The sequence below is a fragment of the Mobula hypostoma genome, chromosome 29, assembly GCF_963921235.1.
Source record: "Mobula hypostoma chromosome 29, sMobHyp1.1, whole genome shotgun sequence".
Taxonomy (NCBI): domain Eukaryota; kingdom Metazoa; phylum Chordata; class Chondrichthyes; order Myliobatiformes; family Myliobatidae; genus Mobula; species Mobula hypostoma.
In genome coordinates this window covers 9633022-9655916 of record NC_086125.1, presented here as the reverse complement: position 1 = coordinate 9655916, position 22895 = coordinate 9633022, and the positions used below count along the sequence as shown (strand labels likewise).

General features: G+C 41.0%; 1 protein-coding gene across 1 annotated transcript in view; it reads right to left on the bottom strand.

The window, feature by feature from the left end:
* Positions 1-14840, bottom strand: part of slc44a2 (solute carrier family 44 member 2 (CTL2 blood group)) — a 90999-nt gene extending 76159 nt beyond the window's left edge. Inside the window, exon 1 of the mRNA XM_063036105.1 lies at positions 14427-14840. Coding sequence (XP_062892175.1) covers positions 14427-14454 — 28 coding nt within the window. The 5' untranslated portion in view covers positions 14455-14840. The remainder of the gene's footprint in view (positions 1-14426) is intronic.
* Positions 14841-22895: the final 8055 nt, after the last annotated feature.

Genomic DNA, 22895 nt, shown 5'->3' with positions numbered 1-22895 from the left:
TGAGACAGACTGCAGATGTAGGAAATCTGTAGGTATAATGCACGTAAAACAATGGACAAACATGGTAGAATGGACAGCGTGGTAGAAAATGAACAGTCAACTTTTCAGACTGAGACCCTTCCTGAAAAGTTGACTCTTTATTTCCCTCCACAGATACTATCTGGCCTGCTGAACTCCTCTAACATTTTTATGTTTGCCCAGAAATTGAATTTTACCCTTTTTATTATTGAACGGTGAAGTGTTAATATCCAATTGGATTCTGTGCGCAAGTTGCATAACTGACCAAAAATGTTAAAATCACTATTGTTGGGAACTGCATGAAAATACACTGAACTGCTGGAATTATGCTGGGCTGATCACAAGGGAAAGCATTAAAACTGAAAGGAACTCTTTCTGTGGCAGCAGCAGAATAACTGTGTACAAAATCTAAACACGACATTCTGCAGATGCTGGAAATCCAGACCTACACACACAAAATACTGCAGGAACTCAGCAGGTCAGGCAGCATCTATGAAAAGGAATAAAGAGTCAACATTTTGATATGAGGAGAAAGGGAAGAAGGGGCTAGCCTTATTCAATTGACCATCTCAATCCAGTCCTGTGCTAAAGGTGGCTCCCCCATCTGAACGTGAGAAGCAAGATGATCAACATTATAGAAATCGCAATGTCAGTGGTGATTTCCCCATATTGATAGTGGGGCCCTGACAACTTTAAGCTTTGAATAATAAAGGGAAGCAGCGTGACTCCCTTTGTTGAAGAGAGTAGCCTTTAATTTAGCTACCACAAAGCTATTCATACCCTGAACTACTGAAGACAAATGCAAGACCGGCTGATGCATCACTGGAGCTCTCAGAAAGGAATTGCCACACTGAAACCAGTTGGATTTTTAAAAGTATCCAAAACTAAATGCTAGATTTGGTTCTTCCAAACCTGGCTGTAACTAGTACATTGAGAGATACCACTTGAAATATTTATTTAAGTACGATTTCTCCTCCAACATTACTACAGCACAGAAATATCACCCATGAGTCAGAAAGTTGCTTAATCTTAAATGGATGAACAAAAGTGAAAGCTTCTCAGAACAAGCAAACAATTCTGTTGCATCATCTTTGTAACTTCCCACGAAGTATGCAGCTTCCTGATAAAGATGCCCTGATAAACATTTGTGAAGCTTAGGATTTGAACTCAACAGATCCAATGCCTGCTCTCTGTAACACAGTTCCATGCAAAAAACACTGGTGAACACAGCAGGCCAGGCAGCATCTATAGGAACTGTTGACGTTTCAGGCCAAGACCCTTCGTCAGGACTGTAACGTCGACTGTACTTCTTCCTATAATGCAGTAAATAATGATTAGAGAGGAATTCATTTGCGTGACCTATGCTCAAAATGCTACTTTCCAAAATATATCTAAGATTAGTTAACTCAGTGCAAAGTAAGTACCGTTATGTGTACTGGCTGTTGCTGAATTAACTTGTGTTACCATGCAACAGCATTTCCTTTCTTCATGAATTTTATTGGTGACTGAAAGATTCTGAAAATGATTAAAATAAGAATACTAATTGGAAAGACCAAACAGCAACACACACACCTTGTTAAAAATGCTGACTCAATCACCATTAAGTTTCTTCTTAGAAGCTACGTGAACTCATTAATTAGATTACATTCAATACTGACAGATTAATTTGTGTGAACTTGTGTCAAAAGAAATAATTCATAATTCCATTACACAACACTCCCTCGTGATAATTAAATGCAAAGCAAGGGCCAATGTGTGTGAATCAAAGTTACAAATGATCCTCGTTAAGTTTTTAATGCTTCCACACTAAAATGCCCTGAAGACATGCCTTAGTCATACAGAACAAAATATCCTTGCTGACTATCATGCACAGCTGTGTTAATCCCATTTACCAGCACTCAGTCCAATTACCTTGGCATTCAAGTGCTTATCCAGCCCTCGAAAGTATAGCGAGACTACCTGTCTCCATCTTCTCAGGAAGTGCGTTGCAGATTGCAACTACAATCTGCAATTTTTCCCTCCTCAAATCCCCTCTAATAGTCATATTAAACCTATACCTTCTGATTTTGGACTTCTTTGCTCACGAGGAAAACATTCTCATTATTCAACCTATTTGAGTCTCAAAATGGCTCTGTGCAAGGTGATAAGAGTCACTGTATGCTATGTAATGTGTCCCCTGTAAAAATAATATGGTAGGAGTGGATCCACAAAGAAAAAGACCAAAGCAAGTAATTCTGTATCAACCTGGCAGCAGTGAGCACTTTACAATGGACATGATCTCATTGTAATAGAGTGCCATTATATGCAGTATTCTCAGATGTTCACGACAGATTTATAACTATAGTAAAAAGACACCCATTTCAGATTTAATCAACAAATGCAAAGATTTAATATAATCAGGCAGTAACACTGACTTCAGCAACTAAGTGAAGGCATGAAATAATACATGCATAGCAAGTATGCCCAACATAGTTTTCAAGCTTGGTCAAAAGAGTCATTTAGGCTTAATTATACATAAAGGCATGCTTATTTAAAAAATTGACCAGACAAGATGGGAGCTGTCATACAAAATGTGCAGAGAGCTAAATGAATTGTAAACAGACACCGCTGAAAAAATATTTATAAATTAAATGCTGGATTGTGGTGTTTCTGAACTAACTCTTCTTTCTTTTCTCAAAGGCTGGCAAGCAATATTACTGAATGCAGCTCCCTTCCTAGTAGCCACCATCAGCTATATCCCATGAACACTGTTATCTGAGAGAAGATATATACTATATATCCTTCCAACCAAGCTGGACCAAAAAGCCTCTGGTGAAATATTGACGTGCACTACCTCTAAAGCTTTTACCGGTGAAATAATTTTGACAAAGATTAATAATTAATTTAATTTCCCACGTTAACAGATCTGCTTCCAATTCTGTATTAGTGCTCTGCATTAGTCAATTTGCCATTCCTACACAGCTAGCACTTTCAAAAATCCTTTTTACGTATACATATTGGAGCTTCAGTGTACCACAAATACAGTTCGAATGTAAAATTGCCTGAAATCATTCAAACAATGGTAAATCTAATGCCCTGTGCAAACATTTATCTAGCCCCTGAACCTTAGTGAGATGTTGGTGAGGGGTGGGAGCTGCCTGCTACTTTCCTGAGCAGACATTAAAGTGAAGGGGCCAGCAGGCATACTGTCATATGCCTTGAGAAGAAATGCCCAACTCCTGATGAACCAAAAATTGACTGAAATTTCTGCACAAAATCTATGGAGGGGCTCCAACATTGTTCAAATACCTCTATATTGGAAGAACATCTTGAAGAATTTGTTTAGCCAAATGCAAACTTTTCATCCCTATTATACTTTGTGACAGATTCACTAAAGTTGCACATTGTTGCACATATAAGATACATCAGTCCAGATAAAGGGTCTCAACTTGAAACTTCAACAATCCATTTTCCTCCAGAGCTGCTGCCTGACCTGCCAAGTTCATCTAGCAACTTTTTACTTGCTTCCAATAAGGCTGGGTCTTTTCTCAACAAAGCCTGAAACAAGAGGTGGCCATAGTTAAAACCGTCCACTGTTGGTCCGACCAATCGGCCTCCATGCTGCAGGATGGCTTTGATGACGTCAACTGGAATGTCTTCCATGATGAGGATGTCTCCAATTTCACTGATGGAGTCACGTGCTTCATCCGGAAGTGCATCGACAATGTTATCCCCCAGAAGTCAATCAGGGTCTTCCCAAACCAGAAACCTTGGATCAATAGCTCTGTGCGAGTAGCACTTACTGCATGACATAGAGCTTACATCGCTGGCGATCAACTAGAGCTCAAAAAAGCCAGCTATGATCTGCACAAAGCTATCAAGGCTGCGAAACAACAATGTAGGGAGAAGATTGAGTCAAGATTCACAACGAATAGCGCACGTGACTTGTGGCGAGACCTGAATACCAACACAGACTTCAAAGCCAAACAGGTGCTGCCAACATTGCAGCCTCTTTCCCAGATGAGCTCAATCGCTTTTACACTAAGTTCGATGTCGCTAACTCTGAGCCTCCAAGGAAAGCCACTGCTACAACCTGCAAGCTGTCATCTCTGAGGCTAAGGTACGCAGATGTTTCCAACGAGTGGACAGTCGCAAGGCTGCGGGACCGGACGGCATCCCGGGGTGAGTACTCAGGATGTGCACAGCACAACTGACAGGTGTGTTTACAGACATTTTTAATCTCTCCCTCTCCCAGTGTAGAGTGTCCTCCTGCTTCAAATTATCCACCATTGTCCCTGTACCCAAAAAGACCGAGGTAACGTGCCTGAACGACTGGCGTCCTGTCGCACTCACCCCAATAATAAGCAAATACTTTGAGGGGCTGGTCAAGGATTACATTTGCAGCTTGCTACCACCCAAACTGGACCCCCTACAATTCACCTACCAACACAATCGATTGACATATGACACAATAGCCACTGCTCTACATACAGTCCTTACACATCTGGAGGAGAAGGATGTTTATGTGAGAATGCTGTTCTTGGACTACAGTTCAGCATTCAACACCATAGTTCCATCCAGACTCGACAAGAAGCTCAGAGACCTCAGCCTTGACCCTGCCTTGTGCAGCTGGATCCTGGACTTCTTGTCAGATCGCCAGCGGGTTGCAAGAGTGGGCTCCCTGTGACTCTCAATACAGGAGCCCTCAGGGCTGTGTACTGAGTCCCCTCCCTTACCCCTGTATACCCATGACTGTATCACCACCCACAGATCCATCTGCTAATTAAATTTGCTAACAACATAACATTGATTGGGCTTGGTGTCAAGAAAACCTCTCCCTCAATGTCCCAAAAACAAAGGAGCTGGTTGTGGATTACAGGAGTAATGGAGATGGGCTAACCCCTATTGACATCAATGGATCTGGGATTGAGAGGGTAAACAGCCTTCAAGTTCCTTGGCATCCACATGACCGAGGATCTCATGTGGTCTGTACACACCAGCTGGGTGGTGAACAAGGCACAACAGCACCTCTGTCACCTCAGATGGTTGAGGAAGTTTGGTATGGGCCCCCAACTCCCAAGAACTTTCGACAGGGGTACAACTGAGAGCATCCTGACTGGCTGCATCACTACGTGGTATGGAAACTGCACCTCCTTTAATCGCAGGACTCTGCAGAGAGTGGTGCAGACAGCCCAGCACATCTGTACTTGTGAGCTTTCCATGATTGAAGGCATTTACAAGGACAGGTGTGTAAAAAGGGCCCATAGGATCATTGGCGACCCAAGCCATCCCAACCACAATCCATTCCAGATGCTACCATCCGGGAAGTGGTACCGCAGCATAAAAGCCAGGACTAACAGGGTCCAGAACAGCTTCTTCCACCAGGCCATCAGACTGATGAAATCACGCTGACTTGAGTGCATTCTATATTACATTCACTGTTCTATTTATTATAAATTATTATAAATTACTATGATTGCACATTTAGATGGAGACATAATGTAAAGATTTTTACTCCTCTTGTATGTGAAGGATGCAAGAAATAAAGTCAATTCAATTCGATTCAATTCAATATGTTGAAGCACTTCATCAAAGCAATTCAGAAAGCTGATAAGCTCCATGAAACAATTCTACTCCAAGAACTTCGGGTACTGCAGGGCTACTCCATCAGTGAGCTGCTCGTTGATCAAAGTTCCTGGACTGGTGTTGGCAGAGCCGGCTGGGGTGTCAAAGAGACCGGCCATGGTGTTGGAGAGAGAGGCAGCCAAGGTGTCGAAGGGCTGGCCGTGATGTTGAAGGAGACGGCCAGGATGTCGGAGGGGCTGGTTTGGGTACAGAGGAGCTGACCTGCCTGTTACTGCCCGCTACTCAGAAGTATCGAAGTTGATGCAGTATAACTGTGGGAGATTGCCTCAGACATTTCACTTGCAATCGCAAGTCCATTGAGCAATGATAAATTGCCTCAGGACTATTGCCCTAGTCTGATGGAGGGGCAGATGACATGGGAGCTGTATAGCCTTAGCTGTAACAAGGATTAGGTCTCAAGCCTCAGGCTTGCTTGTCGCAGACCAGGTGAGAGATGCGGAAGCACTACTGTGTGACGTCCATGCTTGGCAGGGGCCTGGCCTTTCCCGTCAGTGCTGCCCTCCAGTGTTTGAGCGATGGAATGACAGGCCGGTTTGCGTGTGTCTGGATATTGCCGACAGACTGCACCATCAATTGCCGGGCATTTTTGCTCAGGGTGTTGGACTATAAATCTGCTACTTTGTTCACTATTTTGAATTATGTTACTCGGTTTTTGAATGTTTTTAAGTTTAGATCGATAGATAGATATACTATATTGATCCCGAGGGAAATTGGGTTTCATTATAGCCACACTAACTGAGAATAGAGCATAAATATAGCAATACAAAAACCACAAACAATCAAACAACAATATGCAAACTATGCCAGATGGAAATAAGTCCAGGACCAGCCTATTGGCTCAGGGTGTCTGACCCTCCATGGGAGGAGCAGCAAAGTTCGATGGCCACAGGCAGGAACAACCTCCCGTGACGCCCAGTGTTGTATCTCGGTGGAATATGGCCGGAGTCCAACAGCAAAAAGTTCAATATCCGGTCTACAAACACGTTCCTCGATCGTAATATGACCCAGATTGCACCATCCGTTGTTAACCAGAACAATAAGCCCCCAACTCCTTTACGCTTACCGCTCTCAGTGCAGTTACGGTCAGCCCGGACGGTCTGGAAACCGTCCATGGAAAAGTTTTGTTATGTCCTCGTGCAGCCCTGTTTCAGTGAAACACATAACACTGCACTCCCGAAATGGTCTCTGACTCCTGGTTAGCACCGTCAACTCGTCCATTTTATTACCCACCGAACTCCTCTTCTCCATAAGTCTCTTGTCTCGACCCGGTCCTCTTTCCTCGCCTTTTTGATCCCCCTCTGCATCCTCTGTGTGTTTTCCTCCAGATTTCAGCAGGGGTGTCCGCCACTCTGTTCGCTAAACCGGCCGGCATAAGCGCAATCAGCTGGTCCCTGGAATAAACAATGCGACCATACTGCTGCCCCGCTAATGAGACGTGTCCGAATGAAGTTTGCTTGCTATTCTGAATGTTTTGCACCTTGGCCCCAGGGAAACATTGTCTCATTCAGCTGCATCCATGTGTGGTTTGAACAATAATTAAATTTGATTTGATCAACACCCCATTCCATGAATACGACTAAAAGAACACAGAGACACTTATTCTGGGTGAGTTGGTGGGATGACCCAGGAATTTGAAAAATGACTTGCAACTCAAAAGAAACATTACGAGGGCATTGTAACTATAGAAATTGTCCTGTTACCTTTGTTCTTCAACATATAAAAATGTGCTGCAATGTTGGGTCAGGGATAGTCTCTCTCTCTCCCTCAAGTGACTCCAAAGGCCAACAGCTTGTGTGTGTCCCACATAAAGACTTTTATATCTACCAGCAGCATCTCTCTGATGACTTCTTTCACAATTACAACAATAGTAATTGATAAATCCTAAAAAAGGACCACAACTGTAACATATACTTCAGCCTTGGGACATCCACCACTGCTTGAATTTTCTCAGCATACTTGTGTAATCCTTCTGCATCAATGGTGTAACCACAGTTAGTGATGTTTGGTTTAAAGAATTTACACTTGTTGCCTGGTGCTCTAAGCTTCTAATCTTCTAACCTTTTTAACAGTGTCTTGAGAATTTGGAAATGTTACTTGTCATCCTCACCGGTAACAATTATGTCATCCAGGTAACACTGAGTGCCTGCGTAGCCTTGCAGCACCTATTCTATGGCTTTCTGCCAGAGTGCAGGGGCCGATGCTACTTCAAAAATAAGCCCATTACAATGATAAATCCTTTTGAGTCCTTCTGAGCTATTGGGACCACTGGTGGTGCCTATGAGCTCCACTCAAACTTTGAAAGTATTCCTTCAGTCTCCATGCGATCAAGCTCACTGGCTACTTAATCACAAATGGTATGAGGAACTGGATGCACTTTGTGAAACTTAGGTCTGGCATTTTCATTTAACACTACTTTACCCTTGATATGCTTGAATTTTCCAGTGCCACCTTGAACACTGCTGTGGCATCATCCAGTACCTTTCTTAATTCACTTTCAGTTAACTCTTATCACAGGGAATGTGGCATGCAAATGGTGGATGGCATTCAAATCAGGTTGTAATTGTCTCAGTCAAACATATCCCAACAATGCTGGCCCTTCTGTCTTTACTGCTTACAAGCCCAATGTGTCTTCTTGGTTTTATCTCTCTGTTACAAATATTATTCCCTCAGGATCTATCTTTTCTCCATTATAAGTTCTTAATTGGATATTTGCAGGCTTCAGCTCAGTTTCTTTGAAATGCCATTCAAACTTATTTTGTGGAATTACTTAAAACAGCTGAGCCAGTGTCCAATTACATTTTAATTAATTTGTCATTCATTTCTGATGTAAGCCATATTGTTTGTTTCTTGTCAGTTTTAATTTGTAAATCTTAAGGCTACCCAGTCCTGTGTCACTCTGAGTTTTTAAAATCAACAGCATGCAGATTAATGCCCTATGTGAAACTGCAATGACATTTTCTCTTTTTCTCGTCCCTGTGCAGTCATTCATTTTTGTCTGCTCAGCACGCTCTTTGTAGGTGTCCTACAAGTTTCACCTTTAAACCTGCATTGGTCTGGTGTATGTGAGACCCTGACACAAGGTTAACACAATTTGCTCGGTGGGTAGCTTTCTCTTTAGATTTTGTAATTTTGTTCATGCTCATTTTCATTCCTGACTGCAACTCTATTGCATCTCTGTCTGGTGTTTCCATTGAAACAGCAATTTCAACTGCTCTTTAAAATGAGCGTGGTTCAGTTCAAAGCAGTTATTAAACGCTTTCTTATAAGATTCTACAAACTAAACGATCTCTCAGTGCATCATTAAGCCCATTACTGAACTGACAATGTTTAGGCAATTTCTTCAATTCAGCCACATAAGCTGAAATGTCTTTTTATTCTGTTTATGAAACCTAAAGCAATCAACTGTGGTCTTGGTTCTAACAAGTTCTCACATTATGTTCACAGTATCAGCAAAGCCCATTTTGGCTGGTTTGGTTGGAGTAGTTACACTTCCAAGTAAATGGTATGCTTTTCCATCCACTGCACTGAGCAACACTGGAACTTGTTTTTCTTCAGCTATTTAATTTTATTCAAAATACTGTTCATTTTTTCCATATACATCATCCAGTTATCTCTTGTGCAATCAAATGCATCTATCTTTCCAATGTAGCCAGCCATTTCTGTTTTGTTTTATCATTGTCATCCAGTACTCACTGTTTATGAACTTGTGGCCATACCCGTTGCTTGTTAATCTCATCAATTTTCTGTTTTTTATTTTAAAAACTCAAACACCTCACTCCCTATCTGAAAAAAACATGTTATGCTTCAACAGGTAAATAGCTATTTTGCATTTTAAAAATACCTGGTCACCACTGTTATACTTTGTAACTCCAGAAACTAATCAAAAGAAAAACACAGCAGCCGATTTATGTTTTGTCTAATTTTTCTTTAATGAGGCACTCACATATGATATGGTGGCTTAGTGGTGTATACCCTTCCTATAATCCTTAATGAATTATGTAAACAACAAAGAATGCTTTATCAAACAATATGTTTACCATATTACTCAGATATTATCAAAATATTAAATACACTACAGCAAGTGCCACTTGGGATAATGTAGTCTATATCCAAACAGCTGAAAGAGGAATACTAACTCTGGCTGAGTTTCCTCCCTTCCTAATCCAAGGCAATAGAAGCCCCAAACGCCACACTGCCCAGGGTCAGAAATCACCATTTGGCTGGAACTGTAGACCAGCACTATCCCAAATAGCTCAATGAGTAAGACAACAGACACATGCAAGCGAAATCTGGTGTTTTTCTACCTGGGTACAAGGGACTAACCAACCTGCATGAAGATCAGGATCATAGAAATTTACACTGATCTGCCTCTTGCTGTTCTGAGAGCATAAAAACTGCCTGGAATACACCACAGTTTAGCTTACCATCTAACCTTCAACTTTTGTATTGGAACTTCAAGTCCACAAATGCATTGACAAGTTTAGAATTTCTTTTTCCAGGCCAATGTTCTTCAGCCCAGTCCTCCTATCACACTGGACTTTTGGTGCAACTTGAATAGCCTGGAATGCTAAATTTTTTTTGACAAACAGTCAAAGTCTGTACAGGGCTCCTGATTCACCACCCAAGCCAGTAACCCCTTCTTTCTGTATTTCCTGTCATAAACCTCCACAGGAATTTACTGATGTTTTTTGGACATTCCACAGAGACATTCCACAACTGCAATACCTTTCATTATCTTGATTTTATCTTCACAGCCTGCTTATTTCATAGAAGTATGCTTTGAAAAGTGATTGAACAAAAGAAATAACTAATTCCAGTGATGTTTAGTATGACTCAAGAAAAAATTAAGGCAGTGTTACTCAAGCAACTGCAAGTTAGATATTTATCTATTGCATTGCAACAATGCAGGGCGTGTGGAAACATGTTAGTTAATACTTATTCAGTCCTGAATCAACAACAATGACTCTCGTTGATACAGCACCTTTTACATGGCAAAATTATCCCAGGGTTCTTCACAGAATTATTATTAAACAATAATTGATACCAAGGTGTCATAGGAGATGTTAGTATAGATGACCAAAGAAAGGTTTGGTCACTGATACAAACTTTAAGGAGGACTTCAGAGGAAAGCAAGGTACAGGAAATCCCAGAGGAGACTTTCAGAGTTAAATCAGAAAGCCAAGTGCTGATGAGCAAGATCTGGGCGTTAGATTAGCACAAGCGTCATGGTGATTCAACTGAATGCAGGAGATGACAAAGACAAAGTGCAGCCAGAGGATGGAAAAACTTGAAAACAATCATGTGAATTTCAAAAGTTAGGTGTTGCACAATAGGAAATTAGTGCCATCTCAAGTGAACGATGCACAGGACTTAGTGTGAATTAGCACAGAAGCAAAACAATCTGTAGGACCACCTATAATTGGTTTGTCTTGCTCAGAAGAGGGACACTGAACTTAGTGATGCACTACCGACCAGCAACGGTCAGAAATGCAAATTACAAACTGAATTCTGCCACAACCATAACTGATAAGAACCATGAAGAAAATTTTCTTTCATTATACCGGCCATCTTTTGCATTGGCAACTTGATCCACAAAGCCTGATTCACCACAGTGCAGCTTTGAGAGCCAAGTAAGTTGCACCGTTAAACACCTAAGATAGCCAAAACTATAATGTCTAACTTTCAAAAACTGCTAAAAAATATGTACCACAAAAAATTTAAAAGAATGCAAAGGAATTTATGTTATCAATTAAATGCATTTAAATTTACTCATTAAAAAAATAGCTATCTTCCTAAAAGCCATATCCCCTTCATTGAAAGAATTAGATTTGCTAAATCTGGGAGTTTCTACCAAAACTGGGGCAATTACAGGAAGTTGACACGGCGCTGCTCGACTTTACAGGGAAGTCCAAAGCCACAGTGTAGAAGCAGCACAAGAGCAAGATCCTCTTGGGAACGGTCACATTCATGCAAGTAGCTTCAGAGTGACAACCTGGCCCTCCCCACAAAACAACTGTGAGTCACTATCTCAAGATTATATAAAATCAGAGACCACTCTAGAGTTCCAAGGATATAGAAGGTCAAGAGGTAACAAAAATGGATAAGGGGTTTAGTAGGAGATGAACCAAGACAAGAGCAGAATAGGGAGTATTACTGAAGTGTGAAAGTTTGAATAACTTTAATTAGCTTGCATGAAGTGACTATTATTCCAAAGCAGATGTTTGTCATGCAACATTCTCAACAGCTCGGTGGGGGGTGGGGGGTGGGGGGGGTGGAAACAAACATCATTTGGAAAAGTAGAATATCCTTCTGAGTTGGCAGTTTCCTCATAATGTTTTCTATATAACTCAAACCACCCAATTTTAAAATTCCACTGCTACATAAACTAGGTTAAATAGAAAAAAGTGTGTTATACAGACAATTCAACATGTCTCAGAACATAAACAAGGTGTTAGTCTTAACCACAGACAGCATTAGACCAAAGCAGCATTGCGGAGACACACCTCTTGCAGGCAATGGTGATTTAGGGAAAAATGATGTCATGCAAGCCCTACACTTAAAAAAATCATGGTACACAGTAGAGAGATGTCTCCTACAATTTATGTTGAACCCTGATAAAAAGCAAGTTTTCTGCTTATCCTGCTGAAATCTAAATTATTTAAGTGAAATGGGCTTGAGCCTGCTCCTACATTTTAGATGTCGCCAATGTATTAAGCAACAAATAAATGTCTCTGAAATATTGTGTTGAATTAAAATTGTTAATTCATGGAGTACAGAACAATAACAGTGCAGAAACAAACCCTTCAGTCCACAATGTTGAGCCTAACCAATTAAACTAATCCCTTCGTAGTCAATATTCCTCCATTCTCTGCACACTCACATCCTTATTTAAAAGCCTACTTCAGTACCACACCCAGAAGTGCATTCCAGATAGTATCACTTTGTTTGAAAAAAACTTGCCCTACACATGTCTTTGAGTTTATCCCCGTTAAAAGCATGTCCTCTGGCATTAGACATTTCCATCCTGGGGAAAAAATGCCAGCTATCTACACCTCTTATCATATAAATCTATCAACTCTCCCCTCAGTCTCTGCTGCTCCAGAGAAAACAACGGTAATAACATTACCTTATTATTAAGGCAATTTCTAAACATATGTGCACAGTTTCAGACGCGCACATACCCCCTTGTCTTCAGCTGACTCAGTAACATTCCAGTTAAGTGGTTGTCAATGGCTCCTATGTTTGTGCTCCTTCAGCAGCCTTGTTTTAGCCAGGGCTCTATAACAAACACCAACAAACCTCTTAATTAGCCAAGCCTAAACAAATGGTGTTTAAAGATCAAGAGGTCTGGAGTTAAGCTTCATCCTTCCACAAAAAAACTGGACTACCCCTTCCCCTTACTGGAATTTACAACTGAAGTATAATCACCTATATTGATGTGTGACAAAGAGTGGTAGTAGTGGAACAACATATCAGCAGGAACATTTCTCTTTCTGACACAGGAGGAAGATAACAGAAACAAATCCACTTTACTCTCAAGATCACACTTGTTGAATACATTATCCCAGCCAAAAAAAAATACATTCCTTGTCATTGCCATGTATTCAAAAATATTAGGAAGGTGCATAAGAACATGACTGAGCAAGTGTAAAACACTGATGGAAGAACTGGTTCATTGAGTCAGCCACTTTGAGTCAGGAAAACATGAAAAATTGCCCACCCTAATCAAAAATGCACGAATAAAACAACCCACAACATATTCCTATCTCCAATAACAGATCCTTGGCTCCAACATCTCGGTAATAAAATAACTATCCAGTACTCTGTCAATACCAACCACAAATAAATATCAACTCTCTGCTTATTCAATTTCCTTGTAATAAAATAGTGCTTTATTTATTCTTAAAATTAATTAGTGTCCAAATTACTAGGGACCATAAAAGCTCACAGAGCCTTAACTATTCAAGGGATATTGGTGGCAGTACTATCCAGTTAGGTGGGTGGTTATTATCTAGTTTGTCTGTTCAAAAGGTTCATTATCTTTAACGTTCTGAAAGATATCTGACACTAGGCACATTTTCTTATAGAAATCTGTAAATAGGGAAAAGATTAGTATGTTAAACTGAGAAGAAATCCAAAAAAACAGAGCAATAACTATCTTTTTTGTTACTCCACACTGTCCAAAACCAAGCCCTAAAATCAATTTAAGGCTGATGGGTTCCTAGAAATTTCCAAATAGGTACACAAGAACAGACTCGTCCTAAAGAACTAAATGCAAATACTGAAAAAAAGATTATCGACCACCTGTTGACACCCCGGAGCGATTAAATCCTTACAGTAGCTATCCTTAATTAGCAACATCATGGACATGTCATCTGCACACCAGGGAATGTTCCTGTTAACATTTATTTTGGGGCGTTTTCAGGAAGTTATGATAACGTTTGTTTGCATCATGATTTTCCACGACTGTAACAACAGATAGGCTTGGAAAAGTGTAAAATCTCAACAAGTTTCCAAGTTCCTTCACAGCGAGTCTGAGACTGACATCTGTTTGGTTTGTTTCTCTCTGAAAGTAGGCCTACGTTTAACCTCTGAGCCATAGAGCTCTCCCCGCTGGCTGGCGAATCTATTACCCCCACAACCTGGGGCAGAGACCACGCACCCTACCGGCCTGGGCCCCACATACCGGCGACGGGCAGCAGCCAGCTCAGGGCGACACATTACCGCTTTAAGAGCCACGCCCATGCCTTCGTGCCGCCGCCCGCCATCGATCGCTCACTCACCGTGCGGCAGCTCCTCGCCGGTACCCATGGCGGCCACTCGCCCTCCGCCGCTCGAAGTCGCCTCAGAGCCGCGCCACGTGCCCCCCTTTTCGTTCGCCCCAATCTCGACGGGGCCGGGCTCCGGCTGCCAAAACAGACCGGCGACGGGGCGGCCAATCGGCGCACAGGGCAGGCAGCGCCCGAGCCAATCACAGTCCGAAGCTCGACTGATTGGCGTGTGTCTCGGAGCAATTAATGAGCGGAGGGCGGGACAGAAGGCGATGCCTGTCCCGTTAATCGACCGGAATGTGGTGAGGCGCTGCGGAAATATCAAAGATCTGGGGAGACTGGCAGCGTCTGTATTAACGTTCAGCCTGCACAACTGCGTGGTATAGGGTTCTGTGGCGTGCAGCTTGTTCCGAAAAGATCCTCGCTGGAAGATTGACACCAGCTGCTGCTATTATAAACTAGGTGAACGATAGCCTCTGGTCTTGTGCGAAACTTGCAGATTGAAGAAGCTGCTCTTATATAGAGTTACGTACAGATTGCCACAAAACAAGTATTGAGAAAGAGCAATAGACTGGTGTTTACAATCCCTTGCACTGATCATGTGAGAAATGTATACAAGGAAAATTAATGATAATATATATTCAAAAATGTATTATGTGCATTTGGAAATTTCATATCTGAAGTACTAGTTTTGAAATAGTAAAAACCTTTACTGAACGATAAAAATTATTATGCAGATAACTGCATAGACTACCATACAGTCGGAGCCCATTAAGCCACATTTCATTTTCAGTTTTAAATTAATTCTGCACTCAGCGGCCACTTCAGGTACCTCTTGTACCTAATAAAGTGGCCACTTAGGTAGCCCATCTACTTCAAGATGATGTATAAAATTGAAGCGTATAAAATTCTAAAGGGATTGGACAGGCTAGTTGTAGGAAGATTGTTCCCGATGTTGGGGAAGTCCAGAACGAGGGGTCACAGTTTGAGGATAAAGGGGAAGCCTTTTAGGACCGAGATGAGGAAAAACTTCTTCACACAGAGAGTGGTGAATCTGTGGAATTCTCTGCCACAGGAAACATTTGAGGCCAGTTCATTGGCTATATTTAAGAGGGAGTTAGATATGGCCCTTGTGGCTAAAGGGATCAGGGGGTATGGAGAGAAGGCAGGTACAGGGTTCTGAGTTGGATGATCAGCCATGATCGTACAGAATGACAGTGCAGGCTTGAAGGGCCAAATGGCCTACTCCTGCACCTATTTTCTATGTTTCTATGTGTTGTGTCTTCAGAAATGCTCTTCTGCTTACCACTTTTGTAATGCATAGTTATTTGAGTTGCTGTCGCCTTCTTGCCATAAGACACAGGAATAGAATTAGGCCATTCAGCCCATCGAGTCTGCTCTGCCATTACATCATAGCAGATCCCAGATCCTACTCAACCCCATACACCTGCCTTCTCGCCATATCCTCTGATGCGCTGACCGATCAGTAAACAATCAACTTCCGCCGTAAATATATTTGGCATCCACTGCAGTCTGTGGCAGAGCATTCAGAGCATCCACAGAGCTGTGCCCTCTAGTTCTGGATACCCCCACCATAGGAAACATCCTCTCCACATCCACAAACGAGAAAATTTGCAGATGCTGGAAATCCAAGCAACACACACAAAATGCTGGAAGAACTCAGCAGGCCAGGCAGTATCTATAGAGAAAAGCAGTCAACGTCTCAGGCTTTTTTTCTCCAGTCCTGCTGAAAGGTTTTGGCCAGAAATGTCGACTGTGCTTTTTTCCAGCATTTGTGTGTGTTGCTCTCCACATCCACCCAATCTAGTTCTTTCAACATTTGGCAGGTTTCAATGAGATCTCCACACATTCTTCTAAATTCCAGTGAGTACAGGCCCAAAGCTGCCAAATGCTCCTCATATGTTAACCCCTTCATTCCCGGAATCATCCTCATGAACCACCTCTGGACTCTCTCCAATGATAACGCATCCTTTCTGAGATATGGGGCCCAAATCTGTTGACAATACTCCAACTGCAGCCTGATTAGTGTCTTATAAAGGCTCAGCATTATCTCCTTGTTTTTACATTCTATTCTCCTTGAAATAAATGACAACATTGCATTTGCCTTCTTTACCACAGACTCAACCTGTAAGTTAACCTCGTGGGAGTCTTGCATGAGGATTCCTAAGTCCCTTTGCACCTCTGATGTTTGAACCTTTTCACCATTTAGATAATAGTCTGCACTATTGTTCCTTTTACTGTCACGTGACCAGCAACAATGAATATAGAATTGAGTCAGGTTTTAAAAAAAACAGACATTTATTAAACTCTGCTCAAAAAACAAGCAAAATGTATTTAAACGACTGACTTAACCGGAAGTTAACTGCTATATGGCAACTCTGTAACAGTTCTTGAAAGGGTAAATGCGAAAACAGTTCTTAAAGTGGTAAATTTGAACATAGTTCTTAGAATGGTAAATTCGAAAGTCCAAGAGATTTATACGGTCAATTAGGAGAGACTTTCCTGAAGTAAATAATTCCTCAAAGACGTCACGATACTGCTGATCCCAGCCGGAACCTGCCTTGTCCGCAGGATTCACAACGACGGAAAGAAAACGGTTTAAAGGAACTGACCTTTTCCTCTGGAGAATAGACACTGCACAACCTTTCCTACTTTAGCAGAGGTTATCTCATGCAGGTCACTGTTTCTTGAACGAAGATTCAATAAAGGTCGATCCTCTCCAAAAGCGCCAAACGATATCAGCTTTACTCGACTCTGTGAATTCCTGTACTTTGGTAAGGTCTTCACTCTCCAATGCTACTTACAATAGAAAGTAGAACTCCACTTTAAAATGAAACTGCGTCATAAGACGAATACTCAGCGATACAGAGTAACTCACACAGAACTAAACTGAAAAACTAACTGCGTCACATCAGGGGTCTCCTTTATATACCTGTTGAGAACAGGTTGTCATGTGACCTCACTGGCGGGAAAATTACATCAGAGACCTCTGCAAGACCATTACATCATGGTCATAAGACACTCAATTACATCATGGTCATAAGACAGTCACAAGACATCCATGAGGTATTTAACACCTCCCTCCAAAAAACTTTTTTGTTTTTTAAGAGCAAAATTTTAACAATTAACTATTTACAAAAAAAACAAATGTATAAAATTTACAACTTACAACTTACACAATATGCACAGTATTATCATACAGCATCTTGCAAACTAATATACAGTAGGAGTGTTACAAATGAGTTAAAATACCACTCCAAAATAAAATTTACATTGTATATTTAGCATCTAGATAGACAATCAGCGATCACATTATCTTTACCTTTAATATGAGTTATCAAAGTATACTCCTGTAACGTCAAACTCCAATTTAGTAATCTTCTATTTTTATTTTTCATCTTACTCAAAAACACTAACGGATTATGATCAGTGTAAACTATGAGTGACTTCTGAGTAGTACTAACATACTTTCAAAATGTTGTTAAGCCAAAACAAGAGATAACAATTCCTTTTCTATAGTTGAATAATTTCTTTGATGGGCATTAAATTTCTTAGAAAAGTAAGCTACTGGACGATCAACTTCATCACCCTCATCCCTTTGAAGTAACACTGCTCCTGCAGCTTCATCAGTAGCATCTAGAGCTAATGAAAATGTTTTTTCAAAGTCAGGGGATTTGAGCACAGGTTGACTTTTCAATTTATCAAAAGCCTCTTGACAAGGCTCTGTCCAAACAAACTTTTCATTTTCGATAAACTTTAGGAACTACTACCTGGTGATTAACTTCCCATTCCGCACTAGCAGGAATGGTAGGTGATCTCCACTTCCTCATTAATTCTCCCTTTTCAAAATAATATCCTACTGGCACCTTCTCAATTTCACTATCTGGAAGAGCTTGTTCCTTTAATTTGATAATTTCGGGGTCTCTACTCTGCTCTGCTATCATCTCCTTCCGAGATAAAGACAAATCTTCATGATCAGACTTACTACAGTAGTCTTGATCAAATAATGAAGGTAAGAAAGTTTCTGACACATCCTCAAAATTCGCATCCCAAGTTGAACAGTCATGGGTAACAACCTCATCCTGTACATCAGTCTTTTTAGCCATAGCTTGGGTTACAACACAGGATGAATCTGTGTCAGAATCCCTCTGTTGTTTTTCAGAAATAGGCTTTATTGTCAAATGCACTTCAGGAAAAACTTGTCCATCTGCTAAGTCATTCCCCAACAATAGAGAAACATCATTCACAGGTAAACTGGGTTGTAGCCCTACTTTAACAGGCCCTGTAACTAACCATGACCTTAAATTTACTCTATGCAAATGTACCGGCATAAGGTCACTCCCAACTTCTCTTATATAGTTTACCTCACCAACGTCAGACTCATCACTAAACTTTAGAAGACTGTCTAGCATTAGTGATTGAGAAGCTCCAGTATCTCTAAGGATTCTTACTGGTACTGGATTGGATTTGTCTTTCAAGGATACAAATCCCTCAGTTATAAAATGTTCATATCCCCTCTTAACTTGGTCAGATTCCGACAAAACTTCATTGGTATTTATCGAACTCTGTGGATTTACAGGTGTTTCAATATGCTGCACACAAGCATCTGGGGCTGCTTCCTTCTCTTTCTTTTTCACTCGAAAACAGTTAGCTATTACATGTCCAGGTTTCTTACAATAATTACAAATAGGACCAAAAGGTCTTTCCTTCACATGTCTCCCTTCATCCTTACCTTTCTCACTAATTTCATATTTAATTTCTGGTTTACCTTGACTCTCTGTGCTATTTTTCCTTTTAAAAGTTGTACCTGGAGAAAAACTACTCTTATGAATTAAAACATACTCATCAGCTAATTTAGCTGACTCCTGCAATGTAGCAGTGTCCCTTTCATTTAACTACGTCCTCACTTCAACAGAAATGCTCCTCTTAAATTCCTCCAGTAAAATCAACTCTTTTAATTTATTATAGGCCCCATTCACATTTTTAGAGGAAACCCATCTCTCAAAACATACAGATTTCTCGTACGTAAATTCCACCTAAGTTTTTTCCACAGATTTCTTCAAATTTCTGAATCTTTCTCTATAAGCTTCTGGAACCAGTTCATACACTTTCAATATATGCTGCTTCACAATATCATAACCAAATGCTTGCTCAGCAGTTAAAGCTGTATAAACTTGGTGTGCCTTGCCTCTAATTACACTTTGTAACATCACTGGCCATCTATCTTTCGGCCACCCTAAACTCAGAGCAATAATTTCGAAATGTTGGAGATAATTGTCCACTTCTGCTTTATTAAAGGGAGGAGCCAAAATAACCTCTTGACTAGCAACAAACTGTTTCCTAGAACTAGAGGATTGATTCTTGGACTTTAACTTCTCCATCTGTAGCTCAATATCCCTCCTTTTATTTGCTTCTCTTTCTTCAAATTCCCTTTTCCTATGGGCTTCTCTAGCCTCAAATTCCTTCTGTTTATTTTCAGCTTCTAACTGACTTCTTTCCAAATCAGCTTCTAATTGTTTTAAATTTATTTGTTCAATATGTAACTGCATCTCTAGATGACTCAGTGGAGACCTATCTAACACTCTTCATCAAAAACACCCAACTCTTTATAGTGTGCCACGATTTTTCTCTGAATTACTGGCTTTGTTGTAACCTTCATAATTCCTTTAAGGTTCAACCTTCTAGCAATCTTGGATACATCACTCTTTCTCACCTTCGCAAAACACTCCGGGTTTGGCGATTCCATAAAGTCGTCAATATTCATTGCTGCCGAATACCACCCACAGACCAATCAAACAAAAGAATTGGGTACGCAAACAGAAGGAAATCTGCAGATGCTGGAATTTCAAGCAACACACATAAAAATTGCTGGTGAACGCAGCAGGCCAGGCAGCATCTCTAGGAAGAGGTACAGTCGACGTTTCGGGCCGAGACCCTCCGACAGGACTAACTGAAAGAAGAGCTAGTAAGAGATTTGAAAGTGGGAGGGAGAGGGGGAGATCCAAAATGATAGGAGAAGACAGGAGGGGGAGGGATGGAGCCAAGAGCTGGGTAGTTGATTGGCAAAAGGGATATGAGAGGATCATGGGACAGGAGGCCTAGGGAGAAAGAAAAGGGGGAGAGGGGAGAAAAAAGCCCAGAGGATGGGTAAGGAGTATAGTGAGAGAGTTTCCCTTTTCCAAATCAGGTTGATAAATAAACAAGCACTTAAGCTCAAAATTGGAACAATCCCCGATGAGCCCCCAAATTTATGTCACATGACCGGCAACAATAAATATAGAATTGAGTCAGGTTTTATAAAAAACGAACAAACATTTATTAAACGTTGCTCAAAAAAAAAGCAAAATATATTTAAACGACTGACTTAACCGGAAGTTAACTGCTATACGGCAACTCTGTAACAGTTCTTGAAAGGGTAAATGCGAAAACAGTTCTTAAAGTGGTAAATTTGAACATAGTTCTTAGAATGGTAAATTCGAAAGTCCAAGAGATTTATACAGTCAATTAGGAAAGACTTTCCTGAAGTAAATAATTCCTCAAAGACGTCACGTTACTGCTGATCCCAGCCGGAACCTGCCTTGTCCGCAGGATTCACAACGACGGAAAGAAAACGGTTTAAAGGAACTGACCTTTTCCTCTGGAGAATAGATATTGCACAACCTTTCCTACTTTAGCAGAGGTTATCTCATGCAGGTCACTGTTTATGAACGAAGATTCAATAAAGGTCGATCCTCTCCAAAAGCGCCAAACGATATCCGCTTTACTCGACTCTGTGAATTCCTGTACTTTGGTAAGGTCTTCACTCTCCAATGCTACTTACAATAGAAAGTAGAACTCCACTTTAAAACGAAACTGCGTCATAAGATGAATATGCAGCAATACAAACTGAAAAACTAACTGCGTCACATCAGGGGTCTCCTTTATATACCTGTTGAGAACAGGTCATCATGTGACCTCACTGGTGGGAAAATTACATCATGTGACCTCCGCAAGACCATTACATCATGCTCATAAGACACTCAATTACATCACAGTCATAAGACAGTCACAAGACATCCATGAGATATGAAGCATTACCAAAATGCATTATCATACATTTTCCAACACTGTGTTCCATTTGACATTTTATGACATTCTTCCTATTTTTCTAAGTCCTGCTGTAATTGCATTGCTTCCTCAGCACTACCTACCCCTTCAGCTATCTTCGTATCATCCACAAATTTTGCCACAAAGCCATCAATTCCATTATCTAAATCATTAAAAACAATATGAAAAGCAGTGGTCCCAATACTGACCCATAAGGAACACCACTAGTTACCGGTAGCCAATCAGAAAAGGTCCCTTTTACTCACACCCACTGTCTCCTGCCTGTCAGCCATTCCACTATCCATGCCAGTATCTTTCCTGTAACACCATATGATTTTATCTTTTTAAGTAACCTCATGTGTGGCACCTTATCGAATGCCTTCTGAAAATCCAAGAAATGACATCCATTGCTGCTCCCTTGTCCACCCTGCTTGTTACTTCCTTGAAGTAACAGATTTTTCAGGCAAGATTTCCCTTTACAGAAACCATGTTGACTTTGTCTAAGTTTATCATTAGTCTCCAAATACTCCAAAACCTCATCCTTAATAAGAGACTCCAACACTTTCCCAACCATTGCGGTCAGGCTAACTGGCCTATAATTTCCTTTCTTTTGCCTTCCTCCCTTCTTAAAGAGTGGAGTGACAATAGCAATCTTCCAGTCCTCTGGGACCATGCCAGAATCAAGTGATTCTTGAAAGATTATGACCAATGCATCTGTTGATGTAGTCCATCTGGTCCAGGTGATTTATCCACCTTAAGACCTTTGAGTTTGCCTAGCACATTTTGCTTTGCAATAGCACTCCTGCTCCCTGACACTTATGGACCTCTGGCACATTGCTAGCATCTTCCACAGTAAAGACAGATGCAAAGTACCCATTACATTCATCCGTCATTTCTTTATCCCTCATTACTACCGCACCAGGATCATTTTCCAGTGGTCCAATATCAGCTCGCACCTCCCTTTTACTATTTATATAACTGAAAAAACGTTTAGTGTCCTGCTTTATATTTTCGGCTAGTTTGCCCTCATATTTCATCTATTCCCTTCTTATAGCTTTTTTAGTTGTCCTTTGTTGGATTTTAAAAGCTTCCCAATCATCCAACTTTCTATTCACTTTTACTACCTCATATGCCCTTTCCTTGAGACCATAAGACATAAGACAAAAGAGCAGAAGTCAGCCATTCAGCCCATCGGGTCTGCTCCGCCATTTTGTCATGAGCTGGCTTTCATTCAGCCCTTAACTTCCCTCGTCAGCCATGGTTCCCTACCCCTGCCATTTGAGAACTTCTTCTTCTGTGGGACATGTCTATCCTGTGCCTTGTGAACTATTCCCAGAAACTTCAGCATCTCTCCTCTGCTTTCATCCCCGCCAG